Source organism: Hyla sarda, chromosome 12 (genome assembly GCF_029499605.1).
Source record: "Hyla sarda isolate aHylSar1 chromosome 12, aHylSar1.hap1, whole genome shotgun sequence".
Lineage (NCBI taxonomy): Eukaryota > Metazoa > Chordata > Amphibia > Anura > Hylidae > Hyla > Hyla sarda.
Genome location: NC_079200.1, coordinates 41703536 through 41723870, shown reverse-complemented (window position 1 = coordinate 41723870; position 20335 = coordinate 41703536). Strand labels below are relative to the sequence as shown.

The window sequence follows — 20335 nt, the reverse complement described above, 5'->3', positions numbered from 1 at the left end:
TTTATTCACACTTGGCAAACAGTCTTTAAATGCAGAACAAAGGAAAACGTAACAACAGTCCACCTGTATTTCTTAGGTGTTTGTCCACACCTGAGTCCATAAACAAGTCTTTTCCAGGCCTCCAGGCAGTCTGCTCACCAGCTTCCAAACTTGGAGCAAACGCAGGGAAGATTCCACCTCACCACTCTGGCAGAGTGAGCTCCAACATGCAAAATCCCCCTGAGCTGCTGAAGCAAGCTTCCTTTAAGGTCACCAAAAGCGGCCTGGATTGTGGGGAATGATCCCCACCCTACACTTGATCATTCCCAGTAAGAGCCGTACCGGATTGGCTTTCTAGCCATACTACGGCCACAGTGTCAGTCTGCATCGCAGCACAGACACTGAGTAAATACCTGTTCTTACTTCACCAAGGCCAGGAGCCTTGGTGACACATATCTCCCATCAACCACCATGCCCTTCACCTTCTCACAATATATATACACACACACACAGTAATGTGTGTGTATATATATATATATATATATATATACACATACACACACACACACACAGTAATGTATATATATATAGCAAGTCCAAAAATCACCGCACAATCAGGTCTTGGATCATGAAAAAAGCTGGAGTTCTTTATTCCCAAAGTGCAATGTTTCGGCAGTGATAGCCTTTATCAAGCATAGTGAATACAAAAGACAATGCCCATTTATATATACATCAAACAACTTCCATTGGATACAACATAGGTGTTACACATATACAATCAATTATAACCACACCTCCAAAGTGCATACATTGGTGTACAAGGCTGTTAATCAGCGTGACATCAGATTGGCATGGTAACCAAATATACAATGTGAATCCACAATCAATATAAAGTGCTCCGTGTAATTACAATTCCACTAAATAGTGTTGTCACATAGATATCTTAATTGTCAGTCTCCCATTGCTTTGGATTGCTCGTCCGTTCAGCCTATTCAGATCATGATGATCTCATCATGCGTTTGTAAACAAACTATCTGCGCACGCATCATCAGGGTGTAAACCCAGACCCCCTGTGTCCACCAATAATTAAACAGTCGCGGGTTATGCGTAACAGGTATTGTGACACTAGTTGTAAGCCCATACCCGAATTAGACACCTTAGGCATAATGCGACTGCATCCCTGATCAGGATGGTGCGAGCGCATCGGCAAGCCGCGCAGGCACAGAGCCTGATCGCGAATGATAAACTGCACACATTCCAGTGCTTCCAAATCATTCAAGCGAAATACAATTTAATAATACAATGTGTCATACAACTTGTATAAACATAGACTGGCATTTATAGTATGGACAACCGTACTCCTAGCAAAGAGAGACATATAACCGGGAATTGCACTTAAAAGTTCCTTTTTATCTCAATTTTCATTCATTACAAAAAAATGCAGTGAGAATTCAGAACATATTCACCCAGAGATCCTTCCATACGGTGTCTTCAGAACTATCCATCCGGAGCTTGCTGTCTGTAGGGCGGTATGTTCCTGGCCGCATGGACGCTGATTCTGATGGGGTGAAGATGAGCTCGCTGGCGTGCGAGCTGCTGAAGGACGTTTCAGGAGTCTCCTCCCTTTCTCAACTTCATGGTATGGACTTCAGTATTAGCAATCCAGACTGCAATGAAGGTTCTTCACAGTATATTCATCACCACTTCATCATATTTGTGTAAGTGCCTAAAAAATAATAATAAACAATAATATTACCATTAAAATCAGAGTCCTTACGAAAGTGCAATTTTTTTTACAGCAAGATGCTGCAAGACAGACATGGAAAAAAAAAGAAAAAAAAAAAGGAAAATAAAAATAAAATAAAAATAAAATGAAAATATAAAAATGTTAAAAAATAGAAAAATAATGAAAAAAGTTAAATATAATATAACGTGAAAAATAAAAAATAAATAATTTTTTAAATTTTTTATTTATTTTTCACTTTTTTTCCTTTCCTTTTTTTCCCTTTTTTTTATTTTTTCCATGTCTGTCTTGCAGCATCTTGCTCTAAAAAAAAATTGCAATTTCGTTAGGACTGATTTTAATGGCAATATTATTGTTTATTCTTTTTTTTATGCACTTACACAAATATGATGAAGTGGTGATGAATATACTGTGAAGAACCTTCATTGCATCTGGATCGCTAATACTGAAGCCATCTATTACTACATATTGTTTTCATCCCCAAATGTCCATACCCTAAATGCCAGTCTATGTATATGCAAGCTGTATGACACATTGTATATTTGGTTACCATGCCAATCTGATGTCACGCTGATTGACAGCTGTTATGATTCGGCAGGATGGATGTGGATCCTCTGTGTCAGCGAGGGATTGGCGTGGACCGTGTCGGTGGACCGGTTCTAGGTTGCTACTGGTATTCACCAGAGCCCGCCGCAAAGCGGGATGGTCTTACTGCGGCGGTAGCAACCAGGTCGTATCCACCGGCAACGGCTCAACCTCGCTGACTGCTGAGAAGGCGTGGGACAGAAGGACTAGACAGAGGCGAGGTCAGACGTAGCAGAAGGTCAGGGCAGGCGGCAAGGTTCGTAGTCAATGGTGATAGCAGAAGGTCTGGAAACACAGTTATGGCAAACACAGTAAACGCTTTCTCTAGGCACAAGGGCAACAAGATCCAGCAAAGCAGGGAAGGGGAAGTGAGGTTATATGGACGTGGAGCAGGTGGAAGCTAATTAGACTAATTTGGGCCAAGCACCAATCATTGGTGCACTGGCCCTTTAAATCTTAGAGAGCTGGCGCGCGCGCGCGCGCGCCCTAAGGGGCGGAGCCGCGCGCGCCAGGACGTGACAGCCGGGGACCGGGACAGGTGAGTAGCTTGGGATGCGATTCGCGAGCGGGCGCGTCCCGCTATGCGAATCGCATCCCCGCCGGCAGTGTCAGTGCAGCGCTCCCAGTCAGCGGGTCTTACTGGGGCGCTGCAAAGAGGGAAACGCCGCAAGCGCTCCGGGGAGGAGCAGGGACCCGGAGAGCTCGGCGTAACAGCCTTGTACATCAATGTATGCACTTGGGAGGTGTGGTGTGGGAAGCACATTGATTGTATGTGTGTAACACCTACGTTGTATCCAATGGAAGTTGTTTGATGTATATATAAATGTGCATTGTCTTTGTATTCACTATGCTTGATAAAGGCTATCACTGCCGAAACGTTGCACTTTGTTTGGGAATAAAGAACTCCTGCTTATTTCATGATCCAAGACCTGATTGTGCGGTGATTTTTGGACTTCTTGTACTATTATCCCAGGCTGTCGGCCTGGGCAACCACATGCACAGAGGTCTATCCCGGTGCTGTCTTACCATTTGATTTATATCTATCTATACACACACACATTCCAGATACATTTACGATATCCCAAGTAGAAAAAAAACACAGGCAACTCACCAGCTCTTCATCGCTTCGTCTTTATTTCTTAGGCATGTGCAGGCCAAGCGGCTCAGTGCCGCAACGGTGAGCTTGACGCTAGAGCGTTCTGTGATTACAGCTGTTTCTTTCCATTCAGGAACTTCAACAGATCATCAACAGATACATTTACTTTGGTTTCCTATCGAGCAAGCTTGCAGAATTGAAACGGATTGGAATATCAGGGTATATTCACACATGGCAGATTCATTGTACAAGTTTCTACAACTAACAGATCTTTTCCTACCATTGATATTGGAATATTTTTGCAGCAAGATTTTCTGCAGGCCTCTATGAAATACTGTAAATGCAACAAATCTGATAACTTGGGATGACCGGGCATGGCTGCAGGGTGACATTCAATACTGAAATCTGCTTCATTCTCGGAGGGTTGCCATCTGTATTCATGTCCCTATTCAAGTTGAAGGGGCACAATGTGTGAATATAGATTGTTCCTAGTGAAGGAAGTTTCTGCCAAAATTTTTGCAAATTAATGTCTGAAAGAGTCTCTCTTGTACCTATAATACATAGTTGTATATGCATATAAATATTACAGATTTAATCTCATTTTATCCCTGATAGGGTACTTACTGGGGGTGACAATAAAATAAGGTTTTATGCTATGTGAATTTCTAATCGCTTCCCCTCCCCCTACAGTTGGCCGAAAAGTTACAGCAAACAGAGAATGAATACATGAGTAGAGTGGCAGAGCTTGAGAAACAACTGGACCAAACGCGAAAAGAGCTGAATGCCGCAAAGGTAAAGAATGGCCATGTAATGCCATTACCTAATATCCTGGGTCATCAGGAAGACTAGACCCTCAATGTTAAATGATGTTTCTATTCTTTTCTAGGAGAATTATCTATCACGATCCACCCCGATCCATCAGAATATCACAACTTTGAAATCTAGTGACCAAGACGTGCTCTGGGTAGAACCTGCGGGGGATACCTGTACAGAGGAACCATCTTCTGTTTGTGTGAACACAGGGTTCACCGCTGACCGCCCAGCTTCACCATCAGCCATCAGTTTGACCATAATATCAGAACCAGGTAAGACATATAATAAACATTGACTGTCCACATTAATACATTACAAAGCCCTATTTGAGAGTGGTACGCTTTGTGTTCATGTTCCAGATTCCTCTTCTCACAAGCCAGAAGGATCAGATTATGGATCTGCACTTCCTCTACTGTCAGACATACCAGCTGTTTCACCTGCTCCTGTACATCAAGACCCAGCAGTCAGTGAGAGTTCTCCTTCCCGCTCACACACAGTATCATGGTCTACTACAGAACCTGCTGCTCCTCTCCTTGTTCCTGAAACGAAGAATGATGAGAGTATATGCCATCAACCAGAGTTAACACAATCTCAGGTTACATCTAGTGGTGAACCTGGTGTTCCTTCACCACCACCTCCCCCACCACCACCACCTCCAAGCAATCTACAGGGACTTTCTTTTGTGCCGCCACCACCACCATGTGGTCCTCCTGCTCCACCACCCCCTCCTGGTGGCCCTCCTGCTCCCCCACCCCCTCCTGGCGGCCCTCCTGCTCCACCACCGCCTCCTGGCAGCCCTCCTGCTCCACCCCCACCTTCTGGTGGCCCTCCTGCTCCACCCCCACCTCCTGGTGGTCCTTCTGTCCCACCACCACCTGGCACTCTTACTCCATCAATGCCCAATGGTAAGAATAAGGGTCAAGTTTATAGTCATATAATGCCAATGCGATTTTCTTATGTATCTTATGCTTTAATGTGCTTTCTTTAGGAGTAAGCATAAAGAAAACAATACAGCCAAAATACAGAATGCCTGTCCTCAACTGGGTGGCTTTGAAACCAACACAGATCAATGGAACAGTATTCACACAGATAAATGACGACAAGGTGCTTCAGGTACTGGAAATTCTATTACACATAGATATACAGACGAATAATAAGTAAAATGCAGATACTTCACTTAGTGTCATATCTTCCCACACTATCAGGAACTTGACATGAGTGACTTTGAGAACCAATTTAAGACCAAAGCCCAGGGTCCAAGCCAAAGCACATTTTTTAAGAAAGTGGCTTCTTCTCAGAACCATCCAAATAAAGTTTCTCTAATTGACCCAAATCGAGCCAAGAACCTTGCAATTACCCTCAAGAAAGGAGGTCTGACACCTGAGGCCATCACTGCTGCCATCCAGGGGTATGTAGTCAAAAACAAATGCTACAAGTATCGGAGGTTAAAATGTTTTATTGCTAATAAGAATTTGTCATGTTCTTACTTCAGGTATGATATGGAAGCCCTGAATGTTGACTTTCTGGAGCTCCTTTCCAGATTCTTACCAACAGACTGGGAAAGACAGCTGATTTCACGGTATCTAAAGGATGGGAAGCCCCTGGACCAGTTGGGAGCAGAAGACAGATTTATGGTCCATCTTTGCTCCATACCCAGGCTCACTGAGAGAGTTAAGACCATAATCTTTATCTCCAGCTTTCCTGAAACCACTACTCGCCTTACACCGGTTAGTGCATATAGATGGACTTCTATGTAGAAGATTTTGGTTGAGACTAGTGGACAGATAATGAAAGGTCTAGCAATCTGATGATATGGCTGTATGTATGTCTATGTTTTCTACTGAGATTAGAAGATAGGCCAAGGACCGGGTGTGAGAAATTCAAGAGTGGGTTAAGTGAAGGTTACTTATTTAGTTACGTATTTAAGAGGTATTCACATATTACACCTCCATGGCATGTCCTGTGCATATGCCAAAAGTGCTTAACCCCTTACGCACATTTACGTCCTGTGCATAACCGCGGGCATCGGAGCGATGCCCGTGTCATGCGCGGCTGATCCCGGCTGCTGATCGCAGCCAGGGACCCGCCGGCAATGGCCGACGCCCGCGATCTCGCTGGCGTCCGCCATTAACCCCTCAGGTGCCGGGATAAATACAGATCCCGGCATCTGCGGCAGTGCGCGATTTGAATGAATGATCGGATCGCCCGCAGCGCTGCTGCGGGGATCCGATAATTCAGAACGCCGCACGGAGGTCTCCTCACCTTCCTCCTTCCGGCTCCCGGCGTCTTCTGCTCTGGTCTGTGATCGAGCAGACCAGAGCAGAAGATCACCGAAAACACTGATCTGTTCTATGTCCTATACATAGAACAGATCAGTATTAGCAATCATGGTATTGCTATGAATAGTCCCCTATGGGGACTATTCAAGTGTAAAAAAAAAAAATGTAAAAAATATGTAAAAAAAGTTTTTTCCTATTTTACCCCCAAAAAGCGAAAAAAATAAATTTTATAGACATATTTGGTATCACCACGTGCGTAAATGTCCGAACTATTAAAATAAAATGTTAATGATCCCTTACGGTGTGAACGTAAAAAAAAAAAAAAGTCCAAAATTGTTACTTTTTTAATACATTTTATAAAAAAAAAATTATAAAAAATGTATTAAAAGTTTTTTATATGCAAATGTTGTATCAAAAAAAAGTACAGATCATGGCGCAAAAAATGAGCCCTCATACCGACGCTTATACGGAAAAATAAAAAAGTTATAGGTCATCAAAATAAAGGGATTATAAACGTACTAATTTGGATAAAAAGTTTGTGATTTTTTTTAAGCACAACAATAATATAAAAGTATGTAATAATGGGGATCATTTTAATCGTATTGACCCTCAGAATAAAGAACACACATCATTTTTACCGTAAATTGTACGGTGTGAAAACGAGACCTTCCAAAATTAGCAAAATTGCGTTTTTCTCTTTAATTTCCCCACAAAAATAGTGTTTTTTGCTTGTGCCATACATTTTATGATATAATGAGTGATGTCATTACAAAGGACAACTGGTCACACAAAAAACAAGCCCTCATACTAGTCTGTGGATGAAAATATAAAAGAGTTATGATTTTTAGAAGGCGAGGAGGAAAAAATGAAAACGTAAAAATTAAATTGTCTGAGTCCTTAAGGCCAAAATGGGCTGAGTCCTTAAGGGGTTAAAGGGGTACTCCGATGGAAAACTTTTTTTTTTTTTTTTTATTAACTGGTGCCATAAAGTTAAACAGATTTGTAAATTACTTCTATTAAAAAATCTTTCCAGTACTTATTAGCTGCTGAATACTACAGAGGAAATTATTTTCTTTTTAAAACACAAAGCTCTCTGCTGACATCACGAGCACAGTGCTCTCTGCTGACATCACGAGCACAGTGCTCTCTGCTGACCTACTCTGGACAGTTCTTAAAATGGCCAGAGATGAGAAGATCCTCATAGAAAACAGATGCTGATCTGGACAGTTCCTAAAATGGACAGAGATGTCAGCAGAGAGCACTGTGCTCGTGATGTCAGCAGAGAGCTCTGTGTTCCAAAAAGAAAATAATTTCCTCTGTAGTATTCAGCAGCTAATAAGTACTGGAAGGATTAAGATTTTTTAATAGAAGTAATTTACAAATCCGTTTAACGTTCTGGCACCAGTTGATTTAAAAGAAAAAAAAGTTTTCCACCGGAGTACCCCTTTAATTGCTCAGGGTCTCAAACAATGGTTCTGTCTGCTAATTCTGTGTGTCCATTACAGGAACTATGAAAAGTGAGGTGACCCAAACATTTATTATGCATTTAAAACAGATGTCCAGTTTAAATGAACACATTTCATATACTTTATTAGTCAATTCTGAATCAGAGAGGGTCCGCTGTTCAGGATCTTCATCTTTTGGCGTGGAGAATACTTACAGAGAGCAGTCCTCACTTAGGGCTACGCATTTGGCATTACGCAGACAATCCTTTGACATGAAGCAGCACTGTGTAATACTTAATTTCTACTTTTCCTTAAAGGAGATATCCAGCCAAAAGTGGTAAAAATTAAAACTTAAATGAGATATACATATATTCACTCTCACTCAAGGCATCTCAAAATCTGTCCCCCATGAACAGCCTTTGAATATCCACCTACTAAAAACTACACCATCAGCCCCTCAGCTTGTTTCCTGTGTGACTTGCAGGAAGGGGCTGCCTTGAGTAAGCTGAGCAGGTCACATGGACTGAGAAGCAGTTAATATAGATGAGCATGATCTGCGTGCCTCAGCCAATCAGGAATAAATCACACACTACAGTGCTCTGGGCTCTCTTAGTTAAGGAGAAGGTAGTGTGATGTTGCAAAGTGACGTGTTGGGCCCAGCAAGTGGTGCTTGACAGTCATCATGTGTGATAAGAACTACTGGACTTCCTGCCTGGAGGAAAAGCAGAGAGAAACATGGTATGTGCTCAACAAAGATTACACAAAGTACATTGCAAAGTTAGATAAAAGGTCATTTTATTTGGCTGGAGTTCTTCGTTAAGCACTTTTCACACCACATTTTTGTGACTAGTGAGTGCAGTCGGCTAATTTTTAGACTATAATCAGTTTTTGTTACTGAACTGAAAACACAGCAGACCACAGTTTTCAGTCTGGCAACCAAAACCAATACGGTCCAAAAATGAGCCGATCGGAATCACTAGCTGACTCCGTCCAGCTTATTGAAATAATTGGGATGCAGCACGGGTCTGACGGGGGTACGGCATTAGACTGTTTTCAAATAATCTCGCTGACTATGGTTGCCATTTCTGCAAATCATGATGTAAATAAAGCCATAATGCCCTAATGGGTATCACTCTCTGTTTGAACCAATCAGTAGAAATAACCCTGTAAATTCCCTATCATTGCAATGTATGAAGTGGTACGGCAGAGTGGGACTTTACAATATCGGGATCTGGTTGTAGTTACCTTCTAATGTGCAGGAGAGTTGTGAACTTGTATTGAATGGCTTGGCTCCACAGCGCTACCACTGGCAAAATGATGTAAAGAGTTCTGTGGATGAATATGTTATTCTAGCCCTGATCACATGCATTTTGTCTACATGTAAAAATGTAATGTTAAGATTACTGAAATTCCACTTTGTCTAATCTCCAGCAACTTAATTCCCTGATCGCTGCATCAATTTCCGTCAAGTCTTCAGAAAAGCTAAAAGGCATCCTGGAGGTAAAAATTTGTCCATATACTATGTGTGCTGATTTTACCAACCACAACCTGTTTCTTTTAACTTCATTTCACTTTTTTGGCAGCTGATTCTGGCATTTGGCAATTTCATGAACAGCAGTAAGAGAGGGGCGGCGTATGGATTCCGGCTCCAGTCTCTGGATGTGGTGAGTACTCAGAAGTTGACTATCGGATAATCTTGAAATTTTTTTTTTTAGGTGTGATCCTGTAATATGTATGCCATCAGCCCATACTATACTTTGAGGCACTAGGACATATTATTTTATTTCTCACAATGGGAATGTAGGATGCTTTAGATTATAGGTCCGTGATAAGAATATATGGATTTGCAGCGTGCAGAAACCCATAGGCCAACTGAAGGAGAAAAGAGATCATGCATATGACAGAGTTTGGTGCACAGAGCCTGTAACGCACCAAAACAGCCAAATAAAAGGTGTTTTCCTTTGAAAACAAAATAGTTACCAATGCAGTCTGGGTTTCTGTACAACTTATCTTAAAGGGGTATCCCAGATTTTTTTTTTTTTATCAATTGGCTCCAGAAAGATAAACGGTTTTGTAAATTACTTCCATTAAAAAATAGTAGAAGAGGTTTTCTATGGGGATTTGCTTCAACTCTGAACAGTTCCTGAGACAGGTGTCATTAGAGAGCAGTTAGACAGAAAACAACAACTCAACTTTAGCAGCTCATAAGTACTGAAAGGATTAAGATATTGTAATAGAAGTAATTTACACCTCTCATCAAATAAACTTTTTGATATATTTTAGATTAATGAATGTTGAATAACTTTCCAATAGCATGTTAATGAAAAATATGCTTCTTTCTATTGTATTTTTCCCGATCAGTCCTGTCAGCAAGCATTTCTGACTCATGCTGGAGTCCTAAACACTCAGAGCTGCCAGCCTGCTTTGTTCACAGCCAAACAGGCTATGAACAAAGCAGGCTGGCAGCTCTGAGTGTTCTCCTTTGTGAACAAAGCAGACTGGCAGCTCGTAGTGTTTAGGACTCCAGCATGAGTCTGAAATGCTTGCTGCCAGGACTGGTAGGGAGACCCCTAGTGGTTATTTCTTCAAAGTGGAAAATTAAATAGAAAGAAGCATATTTTTTAATAACATGCAATTGTAAAGTTATTCTGCATACATTAATCTATAATATATCAAAAGTTTTTTTGATGAGAGGTATCCTTTAACTTTCTGGAGCCAGTTGATATATAAAAAAAAAGTTTTTTTTTCCTGGAAACCCATTTAATGACCGGGTGAGTGCCACTTTATTTTCTACAATATAACTTAATATCAGACACCCCTGTATAAGAATACAGTCCTTCTGCAGGGTATGTACCTACAGTAAGCACAGTGCATATATAGGTAGCAAAAATCTTCTACTTACTCCTCTTCCTAGCTTCTGGATACAAAATCTACTGACCGAAAACAAACCCTGATGCATTACCTGGTACGAACAATCAATGAGAAATACCCACACTTGGCTGGTTTTCAGTCAGAATTGCACTTTTTGGAAAAGGCTGCCACAGGTATTTATGATTTTATATATATAAAACTCAATGGGGGGGATTCATCAATGTATTTAGAGTCATTTTAGGTGTATTTTCTTGCGTAAAATCTTGCGCAAGGATATTTCCTGCGTTCTTTTTGTGCGTCTTTTTTGGTGGAACTTTTTCTAAAGATGTCACCCTTCAGGTGTACCGTAGAGCCGTTTTACTGGTAGACATGAATTTATTAACTGCATTTTTTTTTTTTGCGCAAATATACACCAGCTCCAAGCACACGTACAAGTCTGCCTTATATTTTTTTTCAAGAGCTGAGATGGGCTGGATTCTATTAATGCACATGATTCACAGAGACCCGTGCGCAAGTTTAGTAAATTTTATGCAGGTAAATGACAAATACACGCAGCAGAAAGGGGTAAAAAGCTCTACCATACACTGATGTTGATGAATCCCCCCCATGTGTATATGTTCCAGCATCACTTCCAAACAGCTAAAGATATTAACATGAAACTTGATACACATTACTGATATGTCAACAACAAACATAGGATATGTAACTTAACCCTTACCCATCCCCATTTGCCAGGGGTGGGGTTTATGTTTAAAGTCCCATACAAGTCTATGGAAATATATGTTACTCCACAACTTCCAAACGGCTGGAGATATTTAGATAATACTTGGTCACATGTTACTTATATGTCCACAAAAAATATAGGAGGATAGTTAATTTAACCTTAATCCACCCCCATTTGTGAGGGTCGGGGTTTTTGTTTAAAGTCCAATGCAAATCTATGGGAAATGTATGTTCTACCATGACTTCCGTACGGCTGGAGATATTTCGATAATACCTGGTACACATCTCACTTATATGTCAAATAAAAATATATCATAGTTAAATTAACCCTAACCTACCCCCAGATGTGAAGGATGGTGTTTTTGTCTTAAGTCCCATGCAAATATAAAGGACTTCTGATGCCTTACCCCACACGCTCTGCTCTGCATCTCCTGGTGAATGCGTCAGTCCGGCTGGCAAGCCACATTCCATGCCCCATCTCGCAAAGACATGCCCACTCTTTAAGCCACACCCCTTTTATTTTCAGCTTACAATATCTTCATCACAACCCAGCCCCACCTGAAGATGGGAGATGAGGATTAGAAATGAGGATTAGATATGAGGATTAGATATGAGGACAGGATATTGGGAAGGGACATGAGTTTGGGATAGGAAGTCCGGATATGAGGTTGAGATATGAGGACTAAATATGAGGTTGGCATATGGGGTCGGGATATGGGGATGGATATGGAGACGGGATATGAGGTCAGAATAGGAGGATGGGATATGAGGATGGGACATGAGGTTGAGATATGAGGAAAAAATATGAGGACAGTATATGAGGTCGGAATATGAGGAGGGGATTTGGGGTCAGGATTTAGGACGGAATATGAGGACAAAAGCTTCCTCCTTTGTTGCTTTTCCTACCAAACAAGGATTATTTAGGAAATACCGGGCAGTGGTGGGTATTCAGCTAGTTTGTTATAAAGCTACAAAAGATCTAGTGCTGTATATTAATATGTTCCCGTCACTCAAAAAAAAAAAAAAAAAGAGCAAGAACATCATGATTTCTTAAGTCCAGCTGACTTTTTTTCTTTGTGTTCATTCCTCAGTGTCTCTAGATGCTGTGTTGTCCGATGTCCGCTCACTCCAGGCTGGGATGGAACAGGCCCAGAAAGAATTTACAAAGCAGGATGACAGTGTCACTCTAAAGGAGTTTATAAAATGTAACATGGACGTCATGAAAAGGCTTGAAGCAGATGCCAAGACGGCACAGGTAACTACTGGCTACTACACTGTTCACATAGAGTCATGCATTTAAAGATCATACCATAGAGGCAGACGATGAATCGGAGGTTAAAGGGGTATTCCAGGCCAAAACTTTTTTTTATATATCAACTGGCTCCGGAAAGTTAAACAGATTTGTAAATTACTTTGATTAAAAAATCTTAATCCTTGCAATAGTTATTAGCTTCTGAAGTTGAGTTGTTTTTTAACTGTCTAACTGCTTTCTGATGACTCACGTCCCGGGAGCTGTGCAGTTCCTATGGGGATATTCTCCCATCATGCACAGCTCCCGGGACATGACATCATCAATGAGCAGTTAGACAGAAAACTTCAGAAGCTAATAACTATTGGAAGGATTAAAGGAGTTCTCTAAGCTAAAACTTTTAACCCCCGCTGTGCCCGGGCTGTAAAACTATACATAATAACCTTTCACTTACCTGCCTACAATCCCCCGTTGTTCTGATATCGCCGTCCTGGTCTCTTCCACTTCCTGCGGGTCGGTGACTTCACTCTGCGCTCAGCCTATCAGCGGCCGCAGCAATGTCGCGGACGCTGAAAGGCTGAGCGCAGAGTGAAGTCACCGGCCCGCAGGAAGAGGAAGCTGACAGGGACCGGAGCACGGGCGGCGATATCGGAACAACAGGGGATCGTAGGCAGGTAAATGAAAGGTTATTATGTATAGTTTTATAGCCCGGGCACAGCGGGGGTTAAAAGTTTTAGCTTAGAGAACTCCTTTAAGATTTGTTAATAGAAGTAATTTACAAATCTTTTTAACTTTCCGGAGCCAGTTTATATATATATAAAAAAAGTTTTTGCCTGGAATACCCCTTTAATTGTGATCTTTGTCTTTAGGGTCCCCTCCTAATTCGGTCACTCGCCACCTTAGTTTGACTACTGAACGTGGACACAATACTTCAGTGTTAGTTCCAGTGCATCCTCCATAGAGCCAGCATAGAAGAGGGACTAGAAGTCTCTGACAGGAGCATGGTTTGGGGAGAACAATACACCCTACTTAGACCTGGTGTTCATACCCCATTGTATATTCACCACTGGTAGAGAAATAAATATACTTTTATTGTCCTCCTGCAAGGGACAAAGTGGTGCGGTTCAGAGTCCTCTGGTACGTGTAGTGGCATATAGTCTATATCCCCCGGGGTGTTTAAAGGGGTACTCCGGCGCGAAGACATCTTATCCCCTATGCAAAGGATAGGGGATAAGATGCCTGATCGCGGGGGTCCCGCTGCTGGGGACCCCCGTGATCTTCCACGCCGCACCCTGTTAGAATCAGCCCCCGGAGCGTGCTCGCTCCGGGGCGGATTACTGGCGATCACGGGGACGGAGTATAGTGACGTCATGGCTCCGCCCCCCGTGTGACATCACGCTCCGCCCCCTCAATGTAAGCCTATGGAGCGGGCGTGACAGCTGCGGGACCCCCGCGATCAGGCATCTTATCCCCTATTCTTTGGATAGGGGATAAGATGTGTTAGCACCGAAGTACCCCTTTAATAGTAATGATGTCCTGGAGAGTGGTATTGTGGCAGGCTCCTGATAATGTGCATGCAGAACAATATAAGGGGACTTAAAGTGTGTTACAGCATAGCTGGTAACTTTTACTGAACAGATCCTACATAGTGGATATAAAACAGTACCTGAGGAAGATGACACTGAAGGAGTTAAAAGGGGTTATCCAGGAAAAAAACTTATATATAATCTCTATCTCAACTGGCTCCAGAAAGTTAAACAGATTTGTAAATTACTTCTATTAAAAAATCTTAATCCTTTCAGTACTTATGAGCTGCTGAAGTTGAGTTGTTCTTTTCTGTCTAAGTGCTCTCTGATGACACGTGTCTCGGGAACCGCCCAGTTTAGAAGCAAATCCCCATATCAAACCTATTCTACTCTGTGCAGTTCCCGAGACAAGCAGAGATGTCAGCAGAGAGCACTGTTGCCAGACAGAAAAGAACAACTCACCTTCAGCAGCTGATAATAATTGAAGGGATTAAAGGGGTACTCCGCCCCTGGCATCTTATCCCCTATCCAAAGGATAGGGGATAAGATGTTAGATCACCGCGGTCCCGCTGCTGGGGACCCCGGGGATCGCCGCTGCGGCACCTCGCCATCATTACTGTGCAGAGCGAGTTCGCTCTGTGCGTAATGACGGGCGATACAGGGGCCGGAGCAGCATGACATCACGGCTCCGCCCCTCATGACATCACGGCCCGTCCCTTTAATGCAAGTCTATGGCAGGGGGCGTGACGACCGCCACGCCCCCTTCCCATAGACTTGTATTGCGGGCCGTGACATCACGAGGGGCGGAGCCGTGACGTAACGATACTCCGGCCCCTGTATTCCCCGTCATTACGTGCAGAGCAAACTCGCTCTGCGCAGTAATGATAGCGAGGTGCTGCAGCAGCGATCCCCGGGGTCCCCAGCAGCGGGACCCCAGCGATCTGACATCTTATCCCCTATCCTTTGGATAGGGGATAAGATGTCTAGGGGCGGAGTACTCCTTTAAGATTTTTTTTTTTTATAGAAGTAATTTACAAATCTGTTTAACTTTTTGGATCCAGTTGATATAAAAAAAATAAATAAATAAAGTTTTTTCCTGGAATACCCCTTTAACCTGTGTGGAGTGTAGATGTTGACATCAGCAGTTCCTGACATGGTAGAAATCCCTAAAGACTTTGAAATACTCTAGAGCAGTGATCTCCAACCTGTGGACCTCCAGATGTTGCAAAACTACAACTCCCAGCATGCCCGGACAGCCAACGGCTGTCCGGGCATGCTGGGAGTTGTAGTTTTGCAACATCTGGAGGTCCACAGGATGGAGACCACTGCTCTAGAGGTTCAAAACAGGAAATAGTCATCTGGCCTGACCAGAGGTCCACAAAGGCTTGTCTTCCAGCACTGATGTTCTACATGGAAATCCGCTTCAAAAAACACTTGCGGAATCCATGTGAATTTCTTGTGTGAATACAGTCTGAGGGGCAGGGTTTCAGGATGGGGTTAAAGGAAAACGGTCATCTGTTCACCCACAATAAACCCAATACACTGGGTTATAGTGTGAGTGAACAGGAGACCAATGAGGGGTTAATGGGTTAAATACGTAGCTGCAGATCTTCTTCCATCTTCAGTGAATTGCGCGCTGGAGACGGGCCCCGCCGGCTCAATATGAATATTCATTGCCACGGGTCATGTGAGCGCTGTGCCGACTGAGGGCTCACGTGACCAGCGACAATGAATATTCAAATTGAGCCGGCAGGGCCCGCCTCCAGCGCACAATTCACTGTAGATGGAAGAAGATCTTTAGAGGGACAGATCTCCGGAGTGCAGGTATGTATTTAACCCATTAACTCCTCATCAGTCTCCTGTTCACCCACATTATAACCCAGTGTTGGGTTCAGTGTGGGTAAACAGATGACAGTTTTCCTTTAAGCCCCTTTAAATTCTTTGTCGTACTAATGCCCACTGTTTACATAGTACGGTTGAAAAAAGACATATGTCCATTAAGTTTGGTGAGGATAATATTTAGGGGCTGCTATTAAAGAACACATGACGTTACATTAAGTACAATGTTCTGAACCATTATACACTAGGACAGGCATAGGCAACCTTCGGCACTGCAGATGATTTGGACTACATCTCCCATGATGCTTTAGCAGCATTACTAGGGGAGCGTAGAGTTCCGCTGCCGTTGCACACCAACAACCCCACCCATCTATCCAACCCTTCTCCTTCTACCTTAAGAACCACAGACACAGAGTATGGTGCAAAGGCCACAGCGGACCCAACTTTTATTTAACAAAACCCCAAATATATTAAAACATTGCACATACAAAAATATCCTCCAAACATAAATAACAAGATAAACACATAAGGCAGCTTCTCATCCAGGCCGGTCTCCTACTTTGCCTTTGGTCGACCAACACCTGACCCAAAGGCACCATCTTCGGAGACCACATGTCCCTTCCGCCAGGGACCCCCATGTTTAGCTGGCTCCCGACCCAGCTCCACCCCGGTCGTTATGACCAGGACCTCCACCATCTTCCAGCAGGTCTCCAAATCCCCTTCCAACTCACCCCGCCGTGACAGTATCAACCAATCCCCCCCCACGTAACCACCAAAATTCCCTCCGCTAACAGGGCAGGACACGCTGATCTCCCAGAGAATGGACCCTCCTCTTCCTCCCACCCCCTGTACTATCCCCGGGCTTTCTATGCTCCACCCACTGACCAGCCCGTTCCCTCACTGCCCATTAACCCTTTCACTACCTCTTCCCTACACCCCCTGTCATGTGCCCCCTCCTCTCCCATTCTGTCTGATCTGGGGGCTTTCTTTTTAGTTGAAAGAGCATAATGGGAGATGTAGTCCAAAACATCTGCAGGGCCGAAGGTTGCCAATGCCTGCGCTAAGGTGTCCTTATTTCTGCACTTGTTTTGTTTTTTAGGAAGCATACGAGACACTTGTTGGCTATTTTGGCGAGAACTGCAAGACCACTGCTCCGTCCGCCTTCTTCCCCATATTCCTTCGCTTTGAAAGAGCTTATAAGGCAAGAATATTTCCTATATTGGTAATTTAAAGGAGAACTCTGGTGGAAAACATTTTTTTAAATCAACTGGTGGCAAACTTAAAGGGGTATTCCAGGCCAAAACTTTTTTTTATAGATCAACTGGCTCCGGAAAGTTAAACAGATTTGTAAATTACTTCTATTAAAAAATCTTAATCCTTCCAATAGTTATTAGCTTCTGAAGTTGAGCTGTTGTTTTCTGTCTAACTGCTCTCTGATGACTCACGTCCCGGGAGCTGTGCAGATCCTATGGGGATATTCTCCCATCATGCACAGCTCCCGGGACGTGACATCATCATTGAGCAGTTAGACAGAAAACTTCAGAAGCTAATAACTATTGGAAGGATTAAGATTTTTTAATAGAAGTAATTTACAAATCTGTTTAACTTTCCGGAGCCAGTTGATATATATAAAAAAAGGTTTTGCCTGGAATACCCCTTTAAATAGATTTGTAAATTACTTCTATTAAAAAAAATTTAACCCTTCCAGTACTTATTAGCGGCTGTATACTACAGAGGAAGTTATTTTCTTTTTGGATTTCTTTTGTCTGACCACACCTCTGTCCATGTCGGGAACTGTTCAGAGTAGGAGCAAATCCCCATAGCAAACCTCTCCTGCTCTGGACAGTTCCTGATACGGACAGAGGAGTCGGCAGAGAGCACTGTGGTCAGACAGAAAAGAAATTGAATAAGAAGAGAACTTCCTGTGGAGCATACTGCAGCTGATAAGTACTGGAAGGATTAAGATTTTTAAATAGAATTAATTTACAAATCAGTTTAAAGGGGTACTCCCGTGGAAAACTTTTTAATTTTTTTAAATCAACTGGTGCCAGAAAATTAAAACAGATTTGTAAATTACTTCTATTAAAAAATCTTAATCTTTACAGTATTTTTTAGGGTCTGTATACATCAGAGGAAATGGTTTTCTTTTTGAAACAAAGAGCTCTCTGCTGACATCACGACCACAATGCTCGTTGCTGACATCTCTGTCCATTTTAGGAACTGTCCAGAGCAGCATATGTTTTCTATGGGGATTTTCTCCTACTCTGGACAGTTCTTAAAATGGACAGAGATGTCAGCAGAGGGCACTGTGGTCATGATGTCAGCAGAGAGCTCTGTGTTCCAAAAAGAAAACCATTTCCTCTGCAGTATTCAGCAGCTAATAAGTACTGGAAGGATTAAGATTTTTTAATAGAAGTAATTTACAAATCTGTTTAACTTTCTGGCACCAGTTCAGTTAGAAAAAAATTTTCCCACCGGAATACCCCTTTAAACTACAAGGTCACATTACTCAAGGGCTTAAAACAAACGGGTGTTTAAAGTTGGATACATACAAGGCTGTTTGTTGATTTTTTTTTCAGCCCTATATAGTGCAATGGAAGCAAAAAGATAAACCTGTTCCCCCCCATTCAGAAACAGTGCCTCTCTGGTCTATAGGCTGGGTTTGATATTGCAGCTTAGCTCCTATCAAGTATATTAGGCTGAGCTGCAATACTAGATAAAGCCAATGAATAAGTGTAGCGCTGTTTATTCGGAGGGAGCCCGATATAGATGAAAATAGATTTCTTCCTCTGTTTGACAACCATCTATCTTTCCTGAGAAGTGGCTCCTATTTTTTGGCTAAAGAACTGCACATTGGACAGGGTGCACACAATCCATAATCTGTATGGACGGTGGCATTTACATTTCCCCATTACTTTAACCATTAGCAAGCTGAACAGGATCTGGAGACGTGGAAGAAGCAGGAGGCCGCAGCAGCAGCAGTTGAAGAGAAGACGTCATCTCCGGAGAAACCATCAACGGTATGTAATAGGTTCTAGATGTATCTACATATCCTTTAAGGCCGGGTTTCCCAACCAGGGTGCCTCCAGCTGTTGAAAAACTACAACTCCCAGCATGCCTGGACAGCCAAAGGCTGTCCAGGCATGCTGGGAGTTGTAGTTTTGCAACAGCTGGAGGCACCCTGGTTGGAAAACACTGCTCTAAAAAGGGGTACTCCCGTGGAAAACATATTATTATTATTTTTTAATCAACTGGTGCTATAAAGTTAAATAGATTTGTAAATTACTTCTATTAAAAAATCTTAATCCTTTCAGTACTTTTTAGGGGCTGTATACTACAGAGGAAAGGTTTATCTTTTTGGATTTCTGTTATGACGCGACCACAGTGCTCTCTGCTGACCTCTGCTGTTCATTTTAGGAACTGTCCAGAGCAGCATTTGTTTGCTATGGGGATTTTCTCCTGCTCTGGACAATTCCTAAAATGGACAGCAGAGGTCAGCAGAGAGCACTATGGTCGTGACATAAAAGAAATCCAAAAAGAAAAAGCATTTCCTCTGTAGTATTCAGCAGCTAAGAAGTACTGGAAGGATTAAGATTTTTGAATGGAAGTAATTTACAAATCTGTTTAACTTTCTGGCACCAGTTGATCTAAAAAAAAAAAAAAAAAGTTTTCCACGGGAGTACCCCTTTAAAGGTATCAGTCACATTAACTGTTCATACAATTGTTGCTGATCCAGCTGCTCTAAAGCATCGATCTCCAAATTGTGGCTTTCTAGTTGTTGCGCTGCATGCACACCATGTTTTTGCAATACAGTTCCTGTATCAGGTTTTTGATGAAAAACTGATTCCTAAAACCTGACTAAACTGTATCAGAACGTGTGTACAAATTTTAACCCATATACGGTTGAAAACCGTGTACGGTTTAAAAAATGGTGTCCGGTTGCATCCGTTTTTTTTAAAGAAAAAAACTTATACGTTTTTAACTTTTCACTTCATTTTGAATAAAGTTTCACTTGTTTGCTTGAAATTCCAAGAAAAAACTGTGCAAAGTCAAAAACCGTATCATTAAAACTGGATTGAACCGTACGCACATACAGTTCTGTACGGTTCCCATTGACTCCCATGTTAAAAAAAAAAAACGTATACGGTTTAATACAGTTTTTCACCCGGACCATAAAACGTGGTAG

The 20335-nt window shown here is 42.4% G+C and overlaps 1 protein-coding gene and 1 long non-coding RNA gene across 5 annotated transcripts in view; one reads left to right on the top strand and one right to left on the bottom strand.

The window, feature by feature from the left end:
• FMNL1 (formin like 1) overlaps window positions 1–20335 on the top strand; it is a 169901-nt gene that overhangs the window by 143350 nt on the left and 6216 nt on the right. For all 4 annotated transcript variants that reach the window (XM_056549329.1, XM_056549327.1, XM_056549326.1 and 1 more), the window contains exons 13-24: window positions 4095–4196; window positions 4291–4489; window positions 4577–5122; window positions 5206–5330; window positions 5423–5625; window positions 5710–5944; window positions 9373–9441; window positions 9525–9605; window positions 10856–10985; window positions 12627–12790; window positions 17249–17350; window positions 19077–19169. In XM_056549329.1, coding sequence (XP_056405304.1) covers window positions 4095–4196; window positions 4291–4489; window positions 4577–5122; window positions 5206–5330; window positions 5423–5625; window positions 5710–5944; window positions 9373–9441; window positions 9525–9605; window positions 10856–10985; window positions 12627–12790; window positions 17249–17350; window positions 19077–19169 — 2049 coding nt within the window. The remainder of the gene's footprint in view (window positions 1–4094; window positions 4197–4290; window positions 4490–4576; window positions 5123–5205; window positions 5331–5422; window positions 5626–5709; window positions 5945–9372; window positions 9442–9524; window positions 9606–10855; window positions 10986–12626; window positions 12791–17248; window positions 17351–19076; window positions 19170–20335) is intronic.
• Window positions 3691–20335, bottom strand: part of LOC130297090 (uncharacterized) — a 60911-nt gene continuing 44266 nt past the window's right edge. Inside the window, exons 2-3 of the long non-coding RNA XR_008849392.1 lie at window positions 4643–4756; window positions 3691–3849 (exon numbers count right to left, since the gene is read on the bottom strand). This is a non-coding gene — a long non-coding RNA (uncharacterized LOC130297090). The remainder of the gene's footprint in view (window positions 3850–4642; window positions 4757–20335) is intronic.